This window comes from Mustela nivalis, assembly GCF_964662115.1.
Source record: "Mustela nivalis genome assembly, chromosome: 13".
NCBI lineage: Eukaryota > Metazoa > Chordata > Mammalia > Carnivora > Mustelidae > Mustela > Mustela nivalis.
Window position 1 is genome coordinate 87,735,050 of NC_139032.1, and position 15,308 is coordinate 87,750,357.

Genomic DNA, 15,308 nt, shown 5'->3' on the forward strand with positions numbered 1-15,308 from the left:
CTTACTAATCGGGGAGGGAGCCAGGCTACCCTCTGTGGTCATCAATATTTCATGGCCATAGGCGGTGGCAGGAAGTTAGCTGTCCTGGCTCCCTGACCTTGAGCGATCCAAAGGTAGGACACAGCCAGCAGGGTTGTATTTAAAGGGCTTGTTACAAGCGAAATTTGCAAGATGTACTTGTGGGTTAATTGAATTTAGACCCTCAGCTAGTGGGATGCCCAGGGCCCCACCTGAGATTGGTCCTAGTGGGGAGCGCAGCTCTGTCAGCCTCTGGGACAGAGCTGAAATGTTTACCATTGGCTTTTGGGGGCAGGGGTGGCTTGATTTTTAGTGTCTGCCGATTTCTGTGGCATCAGTATACCCCCCAGCATGGCACGTTGAAAGCTCCTGAGCCCAGAATGGGGAGCAGCACTGGCTCCCATAACTCCTGGAGTCTTCCTGCTTGGGGGAGGGTGGTGGTGATCCTTCTAAGCTGATGCTTTTCCAGAAATATAGATGTGCCCCTGGGCAGTACTCATCTGCATTAGACTTGGCCTCCTAACAGAGGGCACTTGAATGTCACTTGCTTTTAAAAATGAGAAAAGACGTTAATGTGCCTGTCGTTCTGTTCTTTCTTTTCCCTAGCTGCTATTAACTTAGCAAAGCTGAAACTTTTCAGACACTATTACGTCTTGGTGAGTAAAAAAAAAAAAAAAAAACCTTGAATCTGTAAATAAGATCAGTTCAAAGAGTAGAACAAATGAACTTCCAAAGAACTGGCAGAAGCACGAGATGTGCTACCTGGGCCGTGCAGATTTCGTTTTATCAAACCAAATTGTGTCTTTTGATCGGAGAAATTAAACCGCTGAGTCACGCCTTCTTAAATGTTAGGTTTAAATTTGGCTTTAAATACTCGGAAAAGTAATACAGTCTTGATGTTTTCTTACAATAAAGGGACCCTGATCTTCTACCCCTTCGTCCCTCCCCCTCCCCCAGGTGATTCCCGTTAACGGTTCGGGGCTTGTTTCTCTGGGTGCCCTTCCAAGCACAGGCCAGACAGAGCAGCCCCTTGGCTTGCTTGTTTTAGTCATTTGCAAAAATGAGAAAAAAGTCCCTATGAGCAGACACCAAAAGACAGGACCTGCTGTAAATTATTAAGACAAAGATTATTAAGACAAAGACAAAAGCTCTTCAAGAGTTCGCTTCCTGATTCCTAAAAGAAAGTTTCTGAGTCCTCTTCCATCTGTGGGTTGGACAGGTCCTTCCCTGGGCAGGGTCCCAGGGAGCAGTCCAGGTCCCAGGGAGCAGTCCAGGCCCCAGGGGCCGTCCAGGGGAATCCTTGCCACATCTTCCCTTACTAAAATACTCGGTGTTACTCTGATACTCAGTACTCAGGTACGCCCTGTGGGTGTGGGCCCTGAGGGCTGTGTTTTGCAATCACTACTCGGAAACATGCCTCAGGGCCTGGGAAGAAAAAATCCTGCCCTTTGGGGATTGAAGTCAGTGGGTCGTGTATGTGGAAAAGGCGAAGAAGGCGTGAGAGTTCAGAGCAGCCACACGGGATGCCTTGTCCTCCCCATGTCGGGTGGGTGGTCCCCTAGAGGTGAGGGCCAAGTTCTTTTGAGTGGGGTGGCCAGAGAAGCTGTCTCTGCCATGTTTATTAATTAGCACCTTAAGTGTCAAATGATTTTCCTCAGGGAATTCTGTCTTCTCTTTTGTTCCTTTGTGACAGCAAGATGTTGGAAAGAAGCGATGCTGTCCTTTCCATGTTGATTTCATTTCTTCTTTATCCCTGCCCCGTAGATCGTGTGTTACATATACTTCACCAGGATCATCGCATTCCTCCTCAAGCTCGCCGTTCCGTTCCAGTGGAAATGGCTCTACCAGGTGCGGGGCTCGTGTGTGGGAACGTGTGGGAATGGCGCAGGGTGCGGGGGAGGGGGTGGGGGGCGGCCGAAGGGGAGGGTTCGGGTGTAACTTAACGTGAGGTCGCTCAGGAGGGATCAGGCAGTGGCCACTCCTGTCACCTCTGGCCCACAACTAAGATGATCTGTTTGCCCAGGAAAGCTGCTGGATTACATGAAAAATCTGGAAGTAATTGCATTATTGATTTTAGTTTTCAATTTTACAAGACTTGGAAGAAAGAAGCCTCAGGCAGAGAGTGTGAGCCTCGCCCTGGATAATTAAAACGCAAGGAGACGTGGTTTTCCTTCAGTTCCGGGGCTCAGGAAAGCTCAGAATCCAGAATGCCCTTTACCCACGAGTATTTCAGTAATACAGTGTCTTTGCCGAAGACTCGAGCTCATTGACTCCTAGGGGAAGCCACCGAATTATCTAGAGCCTGTTCCCTTTCTTGTTCTCGTCAGGACGTGTAGTCGGCACTCGGTGCTGCACCAATTCCGGGCGGAGGGCACAGCAATGAGACTTTTCCTTGAGGCGCCCGCTTGGTGCTGAGGGCACTATGGGAAATGTGGAGCTAAAAGGAGCTCTTAAAAGATTCTGGTGAAGACTGATTAAAGCCTGGGGTCTTAACCGTCATTTCTGGGCAGAATGCTCCTAGCTGAGGCTCTGACCCACCTCGTGAGGAGACCCTACCCCAGCTCTGCCCTGACCTTTGGTTGGGGGGCGGGTACTGCACCGGTTTTAGTTCCACTGCTTTCAGAAGAACAGCCTTGCTAATAATCCCTTTTTCGGGGTGGGTTTTAATTCGCAGCTCCTGGACGAAATGGCCACGCTGGTATTCTTTGTTCTAACGGGCTGTAAATTCCGTCCGGCTTCAGATAACCCCTACCTACAGCTTTCTCAGGAGGATGACCTGGAAATGGAATCCGTGTAAGCAGTCTCCCCTCGTGTCCCTCCTCCTTCGGCCCCCGGACCCCGCCAGACAGCACGGTGGGAGTTGGGAGTCGGAGCGCCTTCTCCCTGCGTTCCGTTGCTCCGGAGGTGTTACCTCTATATTTAGCAGAAGGAAATGGACACTTGAGCCGCAGGCTGTCTTACTCAGTTTGAAGTACAGTGTCTGCCAAGATCGCTCCGTCTTTGCAGGGGAAGTGGAGCCGGCCCTCCGATTAAGCATCCCCCAGCATCGTTGGCACATGCTTCCAGTGAGCCAGTGGTGAGAACTTGGGCATCCGCTTGGCCCGTTCAGCCCTCCGGGGATGGGCAGCCCCGCTTCCTGTTGGCCCCAGCCTCCGGGAGCTGATGTCTAAAAACGTGATCATCTGAGTCGGCTCTGGGTCTGCTGCTTGTCTGCAGGCTCCCCTGCACCAGATAACGAATGGTTTTCACAGCAGGCACAGCGAATTGACCTCTGTGCGAGTGTTCAAGCCGGCTTTTTCTGAGTCATAGGGCAAGTGACTTTAGGGTCCTGTTTTCCAGGAAAGGGCACTCATTATCTAGAAAAGAAATAGAGATGGAGACTGTTGGCTTGTTTACTGATGGACTATGGTGGGCCAGGTCAGGTGTTGTGCTTGTTAAGGCGGAGTTTCAAGTGTGCTGCTCCCGGCTGGGCAGGCGGCCCTTTGACTTGTCCCAGTTCAAAGGCTGAGCCTCTGGCCCCTGCTGGGCTGTCGGGCAGCATAGGACAGCTCTCTGTGCTCAGCCCCACTACAGGAACAGTCAACGGAAGGCAGCTCTCGGTACAGAAGAACAAATACCAGAGGGAAAAGCAGTAGAGCCACCAGATGTGCCTTTCTAGAAGCAGCAGAATCCGAGCCAGTAACTTGGTTGGACGGGCTCAAGTGAGAGGCAGCGGGGTAGGCAGCAGCGGGATGGCTGTGTTTGTCCGTCCCCCGCCCCTGGCAGGGCTTCCCTGGGGTCACAGCTGGAAGCCGACTGGCTGGGTCATTGATGTGCTCCAGCAGTGGAGGCGTTCGTTCCGTGTCCTTTCCATCGGCGGTGGTACCAGAAGCGCAGAGGCAGTGTGCAGGTATTTTTGTCTCATGGCAGAATTTTTAAAAATTTTGTTTTGGTTTTTTATTTCTTGCTGGTGATACGTGGTAACTGTTTTAGGGAGGGTCTTTGTGTGCTCGGATCAGGGCAGGGAAGCGGGGGAAGTGGTTAGACAGACCACGAGTGCCGCCGAGACTGAAGGAGTGTGTCCTTCGTTCTGGCTGGCTGGGGGAGAGATCGGAATGTAGGGTTATCCGGTGTTTGCCTCCGCTTACGCTGCTGTTGGAAGGGAGAAGCGCTGTGGTGACACCGTGTTTTCTGTGGCTCAGTGTCAGCCGTCCCGGGATAGCGAGGGAGCTGCTCTTCAGTCACGGAAAAGCTGAGTATATCCCAGCGAGAGTCAAACCACAGGTGAAGGCTTTGTTTAGTGGGGGGTGCTGTTTCCACAGAGCACTAGTCCTGCTTAGCTTGTGAGAAAGAAGTTGGGGGACACGTGGGTGGCTCACTGCATTAAGCATCTGCCTTCTGCTCAGGTCATGATTCTGGGGTCCTGGGATCAAGCCTCGCTTTGGGCTCGCTGCTCAGCAGAGAGCCTGCTTCTCCCTCTCCCTCTCCCTCTGCCTGCCTCTCTGCCTACCTGTGCTCTATCTCTCTGTCAAATAAATAAATAAAATCTTTAAAAAGAAAAAAAGAAGTTGGGGAGCCAACTGAGGCCATGTGCCTTTAAGTCAGCAGGGAAATTGTTCTGGAGCTTCTCTCTGACTGAGAGAAAGTTCTGTGGATTAACAAACTGTGTCTGAGCAGAACAGGCTGAGGTGGGGACTCCAGCCCTCAGCCTGCCGTCCACGCTGACCTGCGTGCGGGTGAGCGCGAGGGCTGATGGCAGCTCCTCGGGGACGCCACTGCGCCCCAGGCTGTCCCCCCTCTCTCCTTGGAGGTGCTCTTCCTGGATGGCACCTCTTAAATCTTCCAGAAATAACTCAAGCCAGCGGCAAGCAGAGCCATTATTTGTGCTTTCTAAAAAAACAGGAGCTCTCTGTCGTCCCCGGTGGAGGGTGTTTCCTGGCGAAAGGCGCTCCATCTGATCCTTGCCACAGAGCACATATCCTGGCTCTTTGTGGAAAGGAATATTCCTTCGGCCTCACACGCCCCAAAACAAATCCTCTCCCTAGCGAATCTGACCCATCAGTGGCCCATGAACGCTGAGCTGGGCCGCTCACTGGCCCTTATTGATTGAGATTCTGGGTGGTTTCTCTTCTACGTGTTTTCACTCCCTTTCTCTGAAGTCGGTGCATTTGGGAGTCTTGCCAGGTGAGCCCAGGATGGGCCGGGCTCCTCCTGCGGGTAGAGCGCTCCCCCCTTCCTCTGGCCCCGGCCTGCCCCGCGGTCCGTGCATCTGCCACCCCCAGCCCCACCTGGCTTGTCCCGCGGGGCCCGCCGAGTGAAGGTGTGGTCGGAAGTACCCAACTTCCCGTCATTTTCTGTTTTTCTTTCTGTAATGACTCTCCTTGGGCTAAAGCTTGCAAAGGCTTACCCATTTTGGTAAGAGAATTTATCATAAAAAAGTCAGCAAATTAAAAAGTAAATATTGGGTGCAGTTTCGGTGATCAGACCTGGTTAGTCGCCTCCTATGCTAGGCATGTCCTTGGAGATCTGAATTCTTTTCTGCTATCTTGAGATGTCAGACTGGGAAGAAATACTTGGTGTGGGTTCCAGGGCCGGGAAGTTGCCTCTCTCAGGTGCCCACCCAATCCAGAACGCTGGCCTCATGGTTGCCGGGAACTTTTTCTCTACTACGCTGCCTTCATTCAAGTGGATGGGCCAACGGAAGGGGAGACAGCAATTAGAGACGAATTGTTTCTCACCCCAGGCCTCTCTACATCTCAAGTCCAGAAAACACTTGTCAACTGGGTTATACTTTACCGTTTGGTTTGGTTACAGAAACAGATGCTTCCAGGGGCCACTGAGGCCCCAGATCACAGCATGGTGCAGCGGAAGAGGAGTGGGTGCCCGAAGCCCTCCTTCTTATGGTGCCTGTGTGCAGTAGGCCCGTTCAGTCGCAAGCATAGATCGTCAGGGTTCTGCCAGGGAAGGAAGGGTCTCCTTTTAGATGGAGAAGAGAAGCAGGAGGCAGCACTGGGTCCGTCCGCTCTCCAGCTCCGTTACACTTCCCTGCGCCTTCTCTCTGTCCTGCACACACTCTCCCGTAGGTACCGTCCTAAAGTCAGCACAGTCACAGGTGCTTCCCTGAGCTGGCACTGGAGGCAGGACAGCCTCTGCCGGGAGTGGGCTCTGGGCTTGGTGGCCGGAGGGGCCTTCCTGAAGCTGGTCACTGGGTCTGTGTGGGCCCCACGGTGAGTGGCCTGGTCAGCCCCGTAGGTAGTTTGGAGCAGCAGCCAGTGCAGCAGCCCGGCCCCCAGGGAGCTTGCGGGCCCCTGGGGAACAGTGGGACGGATGCAGCCAGCCACGGGGCCCGCCGTGCAGCCAGGGGTGCGCCTGGAGCCGGGAGCCAGGGGTGCGCCTCTCAGCCACCAGGGTGAGAAGGAGCTCTTCGGGCAGAGAAGGGCTGAGCAGAGCGAGAAGGACAGGCCCGCCCTCTCTGGCCTCGGCCGTCCCCAACCGGGGAGTGAGGGTGGGTGGCTGCGTCCCCAGAGTTTGTGTTAGACTAGGGTCGCTGCCGCCCACTGCCTACCCAGAGCTCGGAGAGCCCCTTCCCGCCCTGGGTGTAGGGTCTCTGAGAGCTGCTGCTCGCACAGTGGCTTTTCTGCCATTGTCTCCCTTCAGCATTTTCCCCCAGAGAGAGACACCCAGGGAGGTGCCCGCAGAGCTTTGAGGTTGCGTGTTCCCGCAACCAGGCTGCGTGTTCCCGCCTGCCAGGCTGTCGCTGGCTCCTTTCTCACCACGGCGACATCGGAACGGGTCGGCAGCAGCTGGCGGGCCGTGTCTGCGGCACTTGGGCGCCATGTGTCACTGCCCCTTGCCAGCGGCCTGCTGGGACCCAGGATGCAGCAGCCCGCCCGGCGTCACTGCCTTCCCGCGTCGCGCTCTGCTTCGGTTCGCCTCGCCATCTCCTGCTCCCGTGACCTCCCTCTGTGCTGACACGCTCCCCAGCTCCACCGACTGTGGGGGCTTCTGCCTTTTCTCGTGGGGAGGGCTCGCCCAAGCCCAAGGTCGCCCCCGACGTCTCCCCTCTGACACCGCCCCGCCTACACCCCCGGCCCCCAGCTCCAGCCACTTGCTTCAGGTCCTGAGCTTCAGGTCCCTCTAGCCACCTGCTCACCGGCACCCAAGCTTGTGTCCCCTGCGCTCCCTGCGGGCGCTGCCGTCCACCACTCGCCAGCAGCAGCACGTGGCCGTTGCCCTAAATACCTCTCTCTTCTCAGGCCATGTGGAGTGAGTGGTCATTTCTTGGGGACCTAATGTCGCGTCTCCTCTCCCGCTTTGCCCTAGCGTCCCCGGGGACCTTCCTACAGCCGATGTCCTCACCCCCGGTCTTCCTCCCGCCCTGTCCGGTCTCCTGGCTCCCAGAATCACTTGTGGAGTGTTTTCGAGGGAGAGTCCCTAGTCCCTCCCCTGGAGACCTAATTCTCAATGTCAAGGCTCAGGTACCTCTGTCCTTTCTCAAGTCCCCAGGGCATCCTGCCTGAGCCAGGACTGAGCACTCGGGCCTAAACGCAAGGGTCAAGTCCTGCTGCCGTGACAAGGCAGACAAGGCCCTCCACGGCCCTGCCCGGCCTGCCCTTGACCCTCCTGCCACTTGCCTTTGCCAGCAGCTGCTTCACTCCCTGACCACGCAGGGAGCTTTCTTTTGTTCCTTGCCTGCTTTTTTCCCTTTACATTTCTTTTGTTCAGAAGCTCCCCAGCCGTCCCTCCCCTCCGCCTGGCCGCTACTCCTCCTTCCGCACAGGCTTCGTAGCCGCCCCCAGCCCCGAGCCCTCGTCCGGCCTGCTCAGAGCTCTCCTGTCTGTTTCCAGCAGCTTCGTATGTTGCTCTGGGAGACCATCTTCTGCTGGGCTGCGGGTGCCCCAAGAGCCCTGATTCTTGTCCCTTTCTGTCCCAGCCCCAGGCCGGCAGGACAGAGCGAGCCTTGTTTTCTCAGTCGGCCCACCAGCTGGAAAGCAGTGTCTTGTTGGGGAAAGACAGGCAGCAGGTGTGTCTCCCAGGCTCAGCCTGAGCCCCACTCGGGTCCGACGAACAGGCTGTACTCAGCCCCAGCTGCGCGGAAGCCTTGTCCTGTCCAGGAGGGGCCGCAGCCCGACAGCAGCTGCTGTCACCGCAAGTGACTCTCGGAGACTCGAGGGTGCATTTCTTCTCTGATCTCACGCGCTTGGAGAAGCTGTGCTGGAGCTCGAAAGGCTTCTGGTCCTCTTGGGCCTACAGCTGCTCCCCCTGCATATCCCAGTCCAGCGACAGCCCGAGAGGACAACATCTGGGTGCGCACCTGCGGGCTGGGAGAGGTGCACCCTTCCTGGCGGGCTCAGGCCCTGGCCGCGCCAGCTGACAGGCAGTGGTGCCGGGTCACATGGCGAAGGGGGTGCTTTCTTTTGTCCGGGGACCGTGTTTACACTCGTAGCATCTGTAGGATCCCCCAGATCCCCTAAGAGCCTCGTCTGGGCAGACCACCTTGTCCTGACTTGCCAGAAGTACAGCCAGCCCCAGGTCTGGAGGACTCCTGTCTGGGAGAAGTCCCACCTCTCGGGAGGACTGGCTGGCTTTGGGGCCTGGTCACAGCAGCAACATGGTGGCAGGAATGAAAGGAGAAATAAAGGGGAAATATTTTCCTTACCCCATAAAATCCCTCATTTGCCTTTAGGTCCAACTGGATAGCCTCTAGGTGTGTGCCTTGTAGGGCCACTGAATTACCATTCATCGGTGAAAGGATTCAGCAGCTGGTGGGTTGAGGAGAGTCCTCGGAGAGATCTACTGAGTTGAGTGATGGAATTTATGTTACTGTTTCAGAAATTCCTGTAGGTCCCTCATGGGGCACATAGGTGCCTCGTCTTCTCGAGTACTTAGGTAGATGCTGGTGGGTGTGTTTGTTACTTGTTTTTAATTGTTTGTTAGAACAGTTTTAGGTTCACAGCAAACTGGACAGGAGGGACGGAGATTTCCCAGGTGCCCCTTGTCCCCACCGCTGTCGCCGCCTGTGTTATCAGCACCCCCTCCAGGATGGTAGGCACATTTGTCACAGTCGATGGACCTACACTCCCCTGTCCTGATCGCCCAGAGTCCGTAACTTACCTCCGGGCTCACTCTTGGTGGTGTGTGTTCGGTGGCTTTGGACGAATGTGCCACGTCGTGTGTCTACAGTACAGACCCACCCAGAGCAGTTTCCCCGTCCTGCGACTGCTCTGAGCCCTGCCTGCCGGGCGGAGCTCAGTCTCTCTGCCTGGCATCTTCTGCTGCGAAGCAACCCAGAGCCCCAGCACCTTCGTAGGTGCTGTCCAGCTCACAGCTGGTGAGGCAGGAGTTTGTCTTCTCCTGCGCTCCACCTTCCCGAGAGATGCTGTGACTCACTGTCTGGAAAGGGCCACTCTGCTGGGCTCTGCGCATTCTCTGAAACCGGCCTTCTGCCCTCTCTGATCTACACATTCAGTATAGGGTTCTGTGGGACCTCCTTAGTGCCGGGCACCAGGTCCCTGTCCCCGGTCCTAGAGGGGAGGCCCAGCCACATGCTCCCGGACAGCCCAGAGCCTGGGTCTGTTTCTGAGGGTCAGAGAATCTTTGCGCCAGAAGGTTCCTTTAAACCTGTGGTTCTATCCCATGACTCTCAGAATGACTACCCCTGCTGAGCTTTCTTTTCAGAAGGTTAGGGCACAGGTGGTGGTCTCGTAATCCCAGTCACGTAGCCAGGCAGCATTAGAACTGGTGGAGGCCACGACGGAAAGCGAGGGCCGGATCAATGTTGATTGTAGTAGTAACAGCTGGCGTTGTTGAGAAGATGCTCTGGAGAATCTCATTTTCCCCTGATGACGGTTCTGGGAAGCGGGAACCATTTCTCATACTTAGAAGGGGGAGAGCAGGCAGCTTGGCGGGGTTACGCAGCTAGCCAGGAGCGGGGTCGAGACCGGAACCCGGGTCTGTCTGATTCCAGAGCCAAGACATGTAGCCACTCCGCTACATGTCGTGGTGACAGTGGCCTTTTACTTAAAGACCGAGATTTTCCCAATTGTTCTGTTTTTTCTCTTCATTCAGAGTGATGACATCAGGGGTGATGGAGAACATGAAGAAAGTCAAGAAGGTGACCAACGGCTCGGTGGAACCCCAGGGCGACTGGGAGGGCACCGCGTGACGGACATGCCTGGCGGCTGGGACTGTCCGAAAGAACCTCTAATTTATTACTCGTCCTAGTGGTGAGCAGGAGCACCTCCCAACAGTGACACCACAGAGCACGCGGCTGGGAACAAAGTGCCACGGAAACCTAATTTTATACTCTCTTTTATGGAAACTGGATCTGTGGCTGGTTATGGGCAGCTAGAATTCTCCTTCAGGTGGGAATGGTGGGGAGGGCGTGTAGACCGAGGAGGACAAGAGGAAGACTTTGTTTGTAGTTTCTATTTCTTTCTTTTTCTTCATTGGGAACTCTCCAGAAAGACGCAGTTGTGCCCCCCAGTGTGTGGCAGCAGGGAGAGGAGTGTTGGTGGGCGGCGGCGCGAGGCCAGGGCCGGTCCCGGCTCGGGAATGAGGCTGCAGGAGAAGAGCAGGGGCTGAGCCAGGACGCAGGGACTTAGAAGAGAGACGGAGCTCACCGTGGCATCTTTGGGGCACAAAAATGAATGAAATTAGGTTATTTTAGAAGGCAGCGTCAAAACCCAGTTTAGTGTACAGAGCCTGCCACGGGGTTCCTGGCCCAGAGTGTTGCCCCAGACCTTGACCCCAGACTCTGAAAGTGACCAGGAACCAGGAGCTCCAGAGGCCCGGCCGTCTTCTTCCCAGAAGGGCTGTGTCATCTGGGGGCTGAGCATCCCGTCAGAGTCACAGCCCCAGAACCGTGGTGGGAAGTGCTTTTCTTGATGGAAGCGGATGTGGTGTTGTCTAACAGGTGGACAGAGTGTACATTTAAGCGCAGAAAGCGTTATCCAGTAGGATTCCCTCAAACATCTAGCTCCCCTGACTGCCCAGAGCAGGACCACCTCTTTTCCTTCTCTCGGTGTGGCTGTGTCTGTTTCGTGTAATCAAAATATGGGGAGAAACGGGAAGGAGTTTTCCTTAAAGGAGCAGCCGGGGGCAGACAAGGTAGTGTTTAAGCAGGTATTTAAGTACAAGCAAAAATCATCATCACTAAAAAGTTTTTCCTATAAACCAGGTAGGCTTTCTAACAGGAATGAAACAGACCTCGTCCCCATCTCCCCGGAGCGTGCCTGCCAGGAGAGCAGGTGTGTTGAACAGCTTTTCTCTCTGGGGCTGGGGATGGCGAGCTCTTTCTCGGAGACTCAGCAGAGCGTCCTTCCAAACTCTCCGAGCCTGGAGAGGAGCACGGGCAGCCGCCTCAGGGGAACAGTGGTACAGCTGGTAGTGAAGTCCTTTGGATGGTGGGATGAGCTCAGGAGGTCCACTATGGCCCCGGGGTGGAGGTGGGCGGTAATCCCCCACCAGAGTGATGGTGACCCAAACCTGAGCCCAGAGGCTGAACCGTGGCCTTGTTGGAAACGTTTCCGAGGGTGCCGGGAGCCTGCACCTGCCTGGGCCTGGGGCTGGGGGTGGACAGCCGTCTCTGGAGGTGGTTTTCTCCCCTCCCCGGCTTGGAAGCGTCCTTCAGAAACTGCAGAATTCAGGGGGTGGCCCTCAGCTCCCCAGGTTCACCACCTGAAGAGTCTGTCCTCAGTTGTCCCTCTCCCGTCCTCTCTGTCCCGGACGAAGGGAGCAGGAGAATGTCCTCTTCATGCACTGTCCTTAGCCCTCAGTGCTCCGCGCGGCCCTTCCTGCACAAAGGCTCCGTCCTGGCTGGGCATGGGGTGTGAGCTGGAATCTTCTGTCTTCCGAGGCTGCTGCTGCTCGCCTTGCCGCAGATTTGAGGGCAGGGATCATGTGTCTCCCCAGTTGGAGGAGCAAGGAAATTTGCTCTGAGTATTTATTTAAGGGACTGCTTCTTTGACTTTCTGTCTTGCTTCTTTCTGTTTTCTTAGATGGGGGCTACATGATCGGAGAAGGTTTCAGGGAGTTCGGGAATGTTAAGACTGTTTTCCTGGCGTAAACACAGTCCCAGTACTTCCAAAATGTGTCTCATACTGTGATCAAACCCCCCTCGGTGCTCCCCTCAGAGGGACACCTTTGCCATTCGTCCTGCGAGCAGATATTCTTGACTGGTCCCTAGACTTCTTGGTAAGACCCAGAAGTGTAATGAAACCTCCCTCCTCCTCCGGAAAGGGTCCCTGCGGAGGTGTCCTTGATTCACTTGCTGGAAGCCAGGGAGCGAAGGAGCCCTGGGGGAGAACGCGTTGGGGCACCTCTGACCTGACTGCCCTCCCCAAGCCGGCCGTGGCTCCCACCTTCCTCTGCCAGAGCCTCGAGCCTCGGCAGCCATGAGCTCCCGGTGCCACACGTGCGCCTCAGGGCTCAGGCGCACAGCGGCTGAGGGGCCGCAGGATGGTTGCGACCCTTCTGAACGGGAGGGTGCAGGCCAGATAAGGTCGTGATTTAGGAGTAAATGCTAACCAGTCTGCCCGAGTCCTGTATTGTAACTGGCAAGAGGTTCGAAGTGAGGCCCAGTGATAAGAAAAATCAAAATCCCAGCCCCAGTTTGGGAAAACTGGTTTTCCCACATTTGTGCAGGTTGTTAGAGCTCTCCTTCCTGTTCTGTAAAAACGTCTTCCCGGTGTCCGTCATCTGGGCGCTGTGACCCGCCCTCAGCTCTCGTCCCGAGCAGAGGTGACTGCGGGGGTCCAAAGCCAGCTGGTCGCCACGGTCCTTCCAGCAGCCCACATGGTGCGGCGGGAGGCAGAGCTCCTACAGCTGAACCAGCGTTTGGGGGCCCCGGGCAGGAAGGCTCGGGTGTGTGTCTGAGAGCGATGGGCAGTATTTACAGCTTCGCCTTGTGCTCCTGCTCCCCGTTTCTGCCTCTGCAGGATTGCCCTGCTTCCTTTGAGAGAGCTGCTCTGGACCACCCGGGCGGCCGGCTGCCAGCTTTGAGGAAGGAAAGGGTCTGTTGTCCCGTAATAAAGTGTGTATGTTTTGCTAGAAAATTACTACTTAGACAGCAGGAACAATCATTGATCTCTTCATCCTGGCTTCTAACAGTGGCCAAAGACGCCATCAGCCTGTTTCTTAGGTTTCTTGATGCTTTAAAATTTCAGTAGCCGCGTGTTCGAACCTGCTGACTCCAGCTCTGGTGGACTGGTGGCCCGTTCTCCCGTCAGGAGCTGCTAACTCCAGTGTGAAAGATGGCTTCCCCGATCATAGCCTGAGTCAGTTCCATTTTCTTCCAAGAAATCACTTAGTAAAATGTCCCGGACACATCTGGGCAGCCCCGCAGCACTGCCTCTTCGTGCTCCGAGTGCCTGTCCTGGCGCGCTTCCTGCTCCTGCGTTGTGAGCTCCTCGGGATGGCTGCTCCCTCTTGTTCCACTACCTGCCGCCCCCCCCCCCCCCCCCCCCCCCGCCAAACGCTCCTCCTCCCCTTTCTCCTCCTGCTCCTCCTCAGCCCACGGCTATCGATTGCACATGGGCTCCGTCTGGGACTAGGGGCTGAAGGCTTTGGTGCACTGCAGCATTTTCTCCCGGTAGCCGTGTGACAGATGTACTTTCTAAGCCAAGGAGAGTTTTCTCAAGAGTGTACGTACTGATGCTGTGCGTTGCGCTTTGGGCCCTTGCACACCAGTGTGTTCTGGTGTAATACTTAAGAGACTGTTACCAGGAGCCAGTCCTTACGGACCCAGAAGAGTGTGAAAGATCCCCGTTTGACTTGCAGGCGGCATCCGGGCCACCTCCCACGGCCGGAGGCGTCTTCTCCCCAGGAAGGCTCTCAGAACATTAGAGGGTCTGATGAGGGGGTTAGCACTGCTCCCTGCACTCCGTGGGACCGCGGGACTGTTCGTGCTGCCCCGCTGCTGGATTGCAAGGGAAGCGCATCCCAGCCCCCTCCTGGCCCCACACTCCACAGTCGCCCCCTTTGCTTTCGTCTGACCCCCCCCCCCCCCGCCCCGGCCTTCTAACAGATTGAGAATGTGCTCGGTCTCCAGTGCCCGTGGCTGCTACCTGTCTCTCCCGTTCAGGATTCAGTCGGTAAATGAGAAGCTTCCCCACTAAAGAATTTAGGCTTTGACTTGGTACTTCTTGGTATGCCAAGAAGGCGTTTATCTGGAACACGCCGTATGTTCCAAAAGATCGCTCTTGACTCCAGGTTTCTTCCTCCCGGGTGCTGGGGGCCCACCTGAGTGGACGCTAATACTTGTCCCACCTGCGGTGTGGTAAGGTGAACTGAACACTCCGGCTCTCCCCAGGGGCTGTGCTCTACCCTGTACCCCCCTGGATGGCTTATTCTTGGAAAATGTTTCTCGGTGTCTCTCTGTTAGGGCGTGGGACGTGCGCATCCCCCGAGCCCCTGTGTGAGGAAGGCAGCCCGACCGAGAGAGGGCCGAGGCGGTGTGGGAGCCGGGATCTGGTCGTGTGGCACAGGGACTGTTGGAGTTCCGGGGGTAGGAAGTCTGCAGGCAGGCCATTGGGGAAGAAGGACAAATTAAAGGTTGAAGTGAGGCAGAAAAGCTCACTCACTTCAAGATAGCTCATTTTAGGGCCATCTTTGAGGTTGTGCAGTGGACAGCCAAATCAGATGGGGGTGGGGGGCAGCAGGGCAGCCTTCTTAGCATTTCAGATACTTACTACAAAAGGATCCCCAAATCCCGGCCAAACTGTGGGGGGGGGGCAGTTCTTGGCACCTTAAGCAGCTTTTCCCACCATAAATTGGATTTGCCTGGTCATGTGACCTCAAAAGAAGTCAGACACATTTAATCCAGAAATAAGTTTCCTTTGGGGGAGAAAATGTCTGTAAATATCATTTGCTTTCCACGTTAGACTGGGATGCAGGAGTTTTCAGTATTTCTTTTTTTTAACACTAATGATCACTGAAGAGTATTTATGTAAACACGTACCGGGTGGGGCTTCCAATCAGGGTGAGGTATGGGCTCGATTCTCTCGCTGTGATGCAGACATGTAAAATAAAGATTCTCTGACGGAAATGGATGTTTGTAATCCTGTAGGGAGTCACCGACTGCGGGCTGCTGTCTCTCTTCCTCCTGCTCGTCATTTTTCCCTTTGCGATTCTTGTTCATTAAATTAGTTAACTGCCTCCCACCTGCGCGCACTGACAACAGTGACTCCTACTAGAGACGTTCGGCTGCACCCCCAGGGGCTCGGTCCTGGAACAGACTGGAAAATCCCCTGTCGCTTCCCGCTGCCCTGCCTCCATGGGGCAGACACGCGGCTTCCAGGGGAGGACCTGCG

The 15,308-nt window shown here is 55.6% G+C and overlaps 1 protein-coding gene across 3 annotated transcripts in view; it reads left to right on the top strand.

The window, feature by feature from the left end:
* Positions 1 to 15,043, top strand: part of GPR107 (G protein-coupled receptor 107) — a 76,525-nt gene extending 61,482 nt beyond the window's left edge. Inside the window, exons 15-19 of one of the 3 annotated variants that reach the window (XR_014302068.1) lie at positions 625 to 674; positions 1,783 to 1,866; positions 2,693 to 2,811; positions 10,066 to 11,590; positions 11,696 to 15,043. Coding sequence is in view for 1 of the 3 variants with exons in the window: in XM_082696035.1 (XP_082552161.1) it covers positions 625 to 674; positions 1,783 to 1,866; positions 2,693 to 2,811; positions 10,066 to 10,162 (350 nt within the window). In the remaining 2 variants the exon portion in view is untranslated. Of the gene's footprint in view, positions 1 to 624; positions 675 to 1,782; positions 1,867 to 2,692; positions 2,812 to 10,065 lie in introns of all 3 variants that reach the window. The other 2 variants (XR_014302069.1, XM_082696035.1) reach the window with 2 other exon arrangements.
* The last annotated feature ends 265 nt before the right edge of the window (positions 15,044 to 15,308 follow it).